This window comes from Dasypus novemcinctus, chromosome 5, assembly GCF_030445035.2.
Source record: "Dasypus novemcinctus isolate mDasNov1 chromosome 5, mDasNov1.1.hap2, whole genome shotgun sequence".
NCBI lineage: Eukaryota > Metazoa > Chordata > Mammalia > Cingulata > Dasypodidae > Dasypus > Dasypus novemcinctus.
In genome coordinates, this window is record NC_080677.1 from 108,935,563 (window position 1) to 108,943,615 (window position 8,053).

The following is an 8,053-nucleotide window of genomic DNA, read 5'->3' on the forward strand; positions in this document are numbered from 1 at the left end:
GGGTTGACCAGATGGTTAGGGGTGGTGGTGGATGGTGGTGGTGGGAGGTGGTGGCTGTGAGACAGAGGAAGCAGATGAGAACCATCAATGGCCCCCTCGCCTGTCATCGGTGCCCAAGCCTGAGGCTCTGACAGTTCAGGGCCCCCATATGGTGCCGGGGAGCCCCTGGGGGCCTCTGCGGATTAGCATGGATTTGTATGGGATGTCTCTGCGATGAGATCAGTTTCCTGAGCTGGAACAAATTCCCCCTGTGAGTTCCAGTTTCTCTTCTATACTGTACAGTCCAACAGGGGTCTGGACCTCATTCCTACCGCCACCCTTTCCATTCAGATGAAATCTGGTTACAATTTCCATCAAGGACAACCCTGATCCCAGAAATCTATAACATAAACAACTGGCCAGTGGGCCGTGGGGGTGGTGGGAGATGCTGGGCTCCTCCCCTGCTATGGCCTGCTTCCCACAAGGCCACCAAGGACAGGAAGGCGTGGGGCTGGGAAGTCCCTTTCTATGGCCTATATCCCAGAGAAGGATCGATCATGCACAGGACAGGGGAAGCACTGGAAAAAAACCAGTGTGGTGAGGAGCTGGGCAGGTGCAGGAGCAGAGTGGGGGTGGGAGGTCCCAGATGGCTCCATCATGGGAACAAAAGAGCTGGGGCTCCCGGATGAGGGAGAAGGGCGTGCCTCACATGAGGCTCCATCTGGTTGACTGCTCCAGGGTCCTGGCTCCTTCCACAATTCCTAGTCGGCAAACGGCTGTAGGTGTCAGGGGGCTGTGGGCAGGCAGGGTCCCTGTTAGGAGACCTCAAGTCACCGCTGACCCTCTGCTCAGGCTGGTCCCTCATGGCTGGACCCAGCTTATCTCTCCAGCTGCCCTGTTCCCTGTAGCCTTATCGGAGGGTGAGAAGGTATCAGAGCTGAGAACTCCTGGCCCCCCCTTTTCCGTGGGACAGGGCACAGGTGCCAGTGGGAGAACAAAGCTTGGGCCCAGCCAGGAGACCTCAGCCCTGGAGAGTTTAAAAGGTTCCAGGACCTTCTCTCAGCCTCAGTCTGACCTTCCCAACTAGCTGCAGCATGCGGGGGCTGCTGGTTTTGAGTGCGCTGCTGGTGGCTGTCTTTGGCAAAGAAGACTTTGTGGGGTAGGGGTCTGGAGAGGAGGGGGTGCTCAGATGGGAGATGGGGAGGACTTGGCTCCAGAGTCTGGAGGAGGTAGACAGATGGAGACTGGGTACACCATGGGCCAGAGAGAGGCTGACTCACCATCCTGGGGGGCAGTGCAAAGAAGGGGTTGGGTCTCCAAGAACAGAATCCTGAGCCCTGGAGAAATCGGAAACTCTGAGGAGGAATATTCAGGAGAAGTAGAGGGTGTGGGCCTGGGCTGACTTTGGAGAGAGAACTAGAGTCTCGACTGAGATGGGGACAGCAGTGTCCTAGAGGTTCCAAGGAAGGAAACAGAAGGGGTGAAGGAGCCCAGGCCTCCCACTGCTAGGACCCCTTGTGCTTCTGCCTGCTCAGCCCAGAGGCCCGAGGCCAGACCTGGGGTCCCTGCCTGATTCTCAGCCTGCCCAGCTTAGGCCTGGTCTTCAGGCTGCCGCCGCCCTCCCCCCACCTTACAGTGTGTGTGACGAGACCTGGGGCTGCCCCAGGGCTCAGTCTCCCCTCCTGCTCTGCCCAGGCACCAGGTGCTCCGAATCTCAGTGGTTGATGAAGCCCAGGTACAGAAGGTGAAGGAGCTGGAGGAGCTGGAGCACCTGCAGGTCAGAGGAAGGAGAGAAGCCTTTCCCCCAAAGCCCCAGGAGACCTCCCAGCCTAGCAGGGGGCACCCCAGACCCCCACACTTCCTGGCACCGACTGGTGCTTGAGCACTCTCTCCCCAGCTTCCAAGAAAGGGAACATGGGACTGACCCGTTAGGAAATGACATAAACCCCCAGACTCCTCTCCCAGTACTTCCCTCTCCTTTGTCTCAAAGCCCCTGCACTCTACTTCTGGGGCCACTGCCTGGAGCACACAGGACATTATCCTGTCCCCAGGGTTCTCCCTTCTTTCTTTCTCTGCCCCTAACACCTGTGCCCCTTCCCCAATTATATAGGAAATCATAGTGCGACATTCCCTCCCAGGCAGGCCCGTTCCCAGCCAGCTCTCTGGCTAGTGCCTCCAGACCACTGCAACAGTGCCTGCCCCTGTCCTTTCCAGCTGGACTTCTGGCGGGGCCCTGCCCGGCCTGGCTCTGCCGTCGACGTCCGAGTGCCCTTCCCCAGCATTCAGGCTGTGAAGATCTTCCTGGAGACCCATGGCATCAGTTACACCATCATGATCGAGGATGTGCAGCGGCTGCTGGATGAGGAGCAGGAGCAGATGTTTGCCTTCCAGGCCCGCGCCCGCTCCACCGACTCCTTCAACTATGCCACCTACCACACCCTGGAGGAGGTGAGGGCAGCCCTGGGGGCCACTTCGCTCAAGCATCTCGCACCTCATCATGGCTGGTAGAATGTGGGCTTGTGCCAGGCTGGCCAGGCTGGGAATGGGGCCTCCCTGTGCCCACGAGGGCTGCGTGGCTGGGGGATGGGGCTGCTAAGGGAGGGTCTGGGTGCCTGGGAGCCATGAGGGCCTTCCTTCCTCCTCTCTCCCTTCTCAGATCTATGGCTTCATGGACATGCTGGTGGCCGAGAACCCACAACTTGTCAGCAAGATCCAGATTGGGAAGACCTATGAAGACCGCCCTATTTACGTGCTGAAGGTAATGGGCGCCCGTGTGTGGATAGACGGGGCACACACGGGGGAACTGGTCTACACCTGTACACCCACAGATGGGCACCAGCCCAGGACCATGGGAATATGTCATACGGACGCCCCCAGGCAGGCATCTGGGAGGGTGTGGGTTTCCATGCTGGTCTAAGAGTGTGTCCACACACACATGCACACACGTGCATATACTCTCTTGCACGTGATGTAAACTCTTAGGTGACCCAAGTGTTTCCAGTCAAGCATCATATTATGGAAAGTATTGCTGAGTCTGGGTAGTCCAGATAGAATGTTCTATTGTGACCTCCCACAGAGAACTATGTATGGTTGGTGGAGCATGTGCCCAGTATGTCTGCTTGAGTCATATCTGCCCAAGTTTGGACTGAGGACAGGAGACCAAGTTCCGCAGGAGCCCTGTCCAGCCCACAGCTCCCACATCCCACCTCAGTGATGGCCCCACAAACTACAATCCCTACCTGAGATGCAGAGAGAGCAGGTGGTCTCTGCACTGGGTCAGATTCCCTTCAGGGAGGCAAGGCGAACTCCAGCTGCCAAGGAGGTGACCTAGATCATTACCCTGCCTCTTCTCCAGTTTAGCAATGGGGGAAACAACCGTCCAGCCATCTGGATCGACACTGGCATCCATTCCCGGGAGTGGGTCACACAGGCCAGTGGAGTCTGGTTTGCAAAGAAGGTAAGCCTGGGGAGGTGAGGAGGGATCTCACCTGGTGGGGCATTGGCATTCAGGGCCCACAGAAGCCCTGCTCTCTCCTTCACACCCAGAAGCAGTGACCACAGAGGGAGGCTGAAGGAAGGTAGCTATTTGCCTCTAGCTTGGCAGATGCCTGGCCCAGCCCACTCTGACCCTCTGCCTCTGAAATCCTCTACCAGATCGTACAAGATTTTGGCCAGGATGCAACTTTTACCTCCATTCTTAACGACATGGACATCTTTCTGGAGATTGTCACCAACCCTGATGGTTTTGTCTTCACCCACACCAAGGTAAAGGCTTGTTCCTGTTGTTGGGGAAAGCAGGGTGGGCTTCTGTTCTCTGAGTCCCACAAGCTACCCACCGCTAATCGCAACTCCTGGAAGGTGAGAGAGGGGCAAACACATGTGTCTCCTTAGACCAGGACAGGGCACCTTAACCCAGCACTATTGACATTTTGGGCTGGATGATTCTTTGTTGTGGAGGTTCTGTTCTGGACAATGTAGGATATTTAGCAGCATTCTGATCTTCTACCCACAAGATGCCAGTAGCAACCCCCACCCCAGCTGTACCAACCAAAAAATGTCTTTAGACATTTAGACATTGCTCCCCTGGGTGGGAGCAAAATTGTCCCCAGTTGAGAACCACCATTCCAACTTTTATTTAACAGCGACTATGACATCTTGCCAATCAAATGGGGGCACACCTCATGCCTTCTTCACTTTCCACCACATAGAACCCGCTGGTCAAATGCCATCCCACTGTCTTCTTTACTGCCCTTCATCTGAGAGCCCCCTCTGTGAATCCTCCTGCCCACCAGTTGAAAGTGGTTTCTGATTCCAGGCTGTGCCCACACCCCAGCTCAGGAATGAAGACATCTTGTGTTGATTGCGGCCTCCTCCAGAGTGCCTCCTGGCCTCTCCCAGCCCATACTACTCTCTACAGGCTCTGAACTCCAGGCTGGCACTGGGTCAGACAAGTGTGTGATGCTCAACATATGCCATTGGTTGGCTCATCCCATTTCCTTCCACAGAATCGCATGTGGCGCAAGACTCGATCCCTCACGCCAGGTTCTATCTGTGTTGGGGTGGACGCCAACAGGAACTGGGATGCTGGCTTTGGGAGTAAGGCCCAGTGTGACTGGGGGAGCAGGGATGGGACAACCCAGAATGGCTTCTTACCCTTCCTAGTACCATCACCTTCACCCTCTTCCTGGCCCCAGCTGTGAAAGGAGGGGGGGTGGGAATGTCAGATTTACCTCTGAGGGCTCTTGGGGATGGAGGCTGTATTCTTGAGATTGGTTGTCACTTATCTGTAACAGGAAGTTCCTCCAAAATGGAATTAAGGTCTGAAACCTTAGCTAGGGGCTTTGTAGCTTAACCTCAACTCTCCCTCCTTGGCCACTATCACTGTGAGAGCCACCCTTGCCTGAGGAGCCTGTTTTGTGGGCATGTCCATCAGCTCTGCCCAAGTGTGACTGGGGAGATTGGTAGGGTCCCCAGGTTTTAAAAGATCTCTGGCCTTTCCTTAATGGGGGGAAAGGGGAAGAACCTGCCTACATCCACCTGCCCCCCAGCCCCACACAAAGATCCAGAAGCCATGGAAGTCACACCTCTCGCGTGTAGGGAATGCCAACTACTCCCTCTTTCCTCCCACAGTGCCTGGAGCCAGCAACAACCCCTGCACAGAGACTTATCGTGGCGCACACGCCAACTCCGAAGCGGAGGTCAAATCCATTGTAGACTTTGTGAAGGCCCAAAAGAACATCAAGGCCTTCATCTCCATCCACAGCTACTCCCAGCTCCTCCTTTATCCCTATGGCTATAAAACAGAACCATGCCCTGACCACGCAGAGCTGGTACGTGCTGAGCTCTCTACTTGGCTGCCCATCCCCCAGGTGGCTTCAGGCAGGCCTGGTTCTCACCCAGTAGGCCTTTTGGGAGTATGTGCAACCAGAGTGCTTAGCACCTCTATTCTCCCATAGACCCGATGGCTTGGGAAGACTGGCAAGGCAGGCTAGCCTCACTTTCCATCTGGGAAACCAAGGCACCACGTGGTTGAGTCTGTGCCCACAACAGAGCAAGGAGTGGGGCCAGACTTTGAAGTGGTACCATACTGGGAGCTGCAGGACAGCAGCCAGTGTGACTGAAGGGCAAGACAGTACCTGCAGGGTCAGATCAGGGGGCTGATGAGTTCCTGAGACTGACCCTGCATGGCCGAGCAGGCCCCATGTTCTCTTCTGGGGCCAGTCTTTTGTCTGGTACATGCTGCCGCGTCACTCTGCCAGCCCCCAGGCTCCCCTGGCCTTTGTGTAATCTGGGGGCCTGGTGTCACTGGTCATGACAAGTGGTGTTACTTGATGCTTTCTCCAGGATCAGCTGGCCAAGTCTGCTGTGACTGCCCTGGAGTCTCTGTATGGGACCAAGTACAAGTATGGCAGCATCATTGACACAATTTGTAAGTGGCTGCATGGTCTGACCTGGTGGCCCTGGGAAGGGAGTAAGCCTCCTAAAGGAAGTAGCCTAGGGTGCCTAGATCTGGGAACATGGGTGATGGGACTGATGATGCTGGAGCCCAACAGTGGTGGGCTTTGGCTGTTGGGAGGAGTAGATGGTGCCTTTTCCTGGCATGGACTCTGCCTTTGATACTGTAATTCAGACGAATATGTGAGCTCCTCGAGAACTCTTTCCTCTTGTTTGGGTGTTAAGTCCAGCTTCATGCAAGATGGGCTGGATAGTCCTGCTGGGATCTGTAGATCCCCAGGAAGTTCAACTAAAAAAAAATAACACTCCTCCTCCAATGCCTTTCAATGAGAGAATATACCACATCTTTTCCCAGCTTCCTTCCAAATGCAATGTCCCCGGGAGGAGCGCTAGTAAAATGGAAATAATTCAACAAATGCTTAAGGACCACCTCCTATGTACCAGGCCCTGGTTTACATGCTTGGGATTTAACTGTGACTAATACAAGCAAAGATTATGAAACTTACATTCTGGCCATGAGACGGCCAATAAACATCAACAAATAATGATGTAGGATCTTAGGCGGTAAATGCTAAGGAAAAAAGAAACACTAGAACAGGATGAAGGCAATTGGGAGTACTGGGGGTGGGGCAGGGCCAGGCGGGCTGCAGATAGGCCTCATTGAGAGCGTGAAATTGGGCAAGTGTTGAAGGATATGAGCGAGGAGGCCAAGAGCCTATCTAGAAGTCTTCCAGGTAGATGGCCCAGCGAGACCAAAGGCCCGACTGCGTGAGCAGGCCTGGCTCGCTGCGGAGCAACAGGGAGATCAGTGTGGCTGACGCAGAGGGTGGGGGACTGTGTGAGGTGAGGTGGGTGGGGGGAGGGCAGATTCTCTAGGGCCCTGAGGGATGGGAACAAGTTTGCCAGCTGACAAAGCAGGAGTACGAGAGGTAGAAGTGGATACTAAGGACAGAGATGAGAAAGTTGCACATGCACCTTTTCCTACCTAGAGGGCTCATGTTTTGCAGAGTGAGCAGGTCCCAATCTTACCTAAGCATGGCCTCGCTTTTGGACCCCAGGTCTTTAGAAGGTTCTGCCTCTTTCAAGTATGCCAAGTTAGATCCTGATACGCATCCTACCTCCCTCTCCCCTGCCTGTCAAAAGGGGCTTCACTACCTACTGTTAACTACAAACCTAGGCAAAGTTTCTCCTAAAGAAAGATAAGGGGCTTTTGCTTTGGCTCTGGCCCTTTGTACTTCCCCCTGCAGACCAAACCCATGGAAAAACAAATCCTGGTTTTCATCAAGGGTGCCATTTTGGTTTACCTAGAGGCTTAACTGCAGTGGCTATTGGATGAAGGCAGTTTTCAGTGGAGCTTTAGCAACTGCAGAAACTTTCTTGCATCTCTGGATGAACAGAACCGTTGCTAGCCAGCCTCTTTGGGTTTCTTGGGCTTAGACCCTTCAGCAGGAGTTTCCTAGGAGGTAGACAGGCTACCTGGTCACAGGCAGACCCTGGAGATGCTCGCTCCATGCCCAGCACCACATGAGGCGCTGCTGCTTTTGAGCATTAACCCGGCCCATGCAAATGTTTCCAAAGTGATTGACTCTTGCTCCTCCCTATTTCTGACCCTTTCTCAGACCAAGCAAGTGGAAGCACCGTTGACTGGACCTATAGCCAGGGCATCAAGTACTCCTTCACCTTTGAGCTCCGGGACACTGGGCGCTATGGCTTCCTGCTGCCAGCCGCTCAGATCGTCCCCACGGCCGAGGAGACGTGGCTGGCACTGCGCACCATCATGGAGCACACTCACAAGAACCCCTACTGAGCTGGCCCATCAGCACCCTCCGCTTCCTCCTCTCTGGCCCCACCTAGGAAATCAATTAAAGCTTGAGTGTACTCCAAACAGCATCTTGGGGCTTGCGTGTGGGAGTGCATATGGTTTGTCTGCCTTTTCATGCTGGGGCAGAGGTGATTTAGTTCTTACAGGCCTCACTAGAAATGTGTGGGTGGTTGGGCTAGATGACCCCTAAATTTCCCTGCATTCCAAGGTCCTGTGAAGTTGTATCCAAGTGGCATCTGTTTTAATTAGACCACCCTGAGCACAGCTCGTCAGTGGGGGTGATTTGCTCATACCTTA

General features: G+C 54.6%; 1 protein-coding gene across 1 annotated transcript; it reads left to right on the forward strand.

Moving 5' to 3' along the window:
- The first annotated feature begins 986 nt into the window (after positions 1-986).
- Positions 987-7,841, forward strand: CPA1 (carboxypeptidase A1). Its single transcript, XM_058297359.2, has 10 exons — positions 987-1,138; positions 1,675-1,756; positions 2,194-2,427; positions 2,636-2,737; positions 3,335-3,436; positions 3,634-3,744; positions 4,485-4,575; positions 5,110-5,309; positions 5,824-5,908; positions 7,554-7,841. The coding sequence occupies exons 1-10, from the start codon at positions 1,074-1,076 to the stop codon at positions 7,739-7,741; spliced, it is 1,260 nt and encodes a 419-aa protein (XP_058153342.1). The 5' UTR covers positions 987-1,073; the 3' UTR covers positions 7,742-7,841.
- The last annotated feature ends 212 nt before the right edge of the window (positions 7,842-8,053 follow it).

What these genes read in the sequence shown, in the direction of transcription:
- CPA1 (XM_058297359.2), top strand. Translation starts at nt 1,074, where the DNA reads ATGCGGGGGCTGCTGGTTTTGAGTGCGCTGCTGGTGGCTGTCTTTGGC. An exon ending in GAGTCTGGTTTGCAAAGAAG is followed by an intron (nt 3,437 to 3,633) that starts GTAAGCCTGGGG and finishes ATCCTCTACCAG; the next exon opens with ATCGTACAAGATTTTGGCCA. An exon ending in GCCCTGACCACGCAGAGCTG is followed by an intron (nt 5,310 to 5,823) that starts GTACGTGCTGAG and finishes TGCTTTCTCCAG; the next exon opens with GATCAGCTGGCCAAGTCTGC.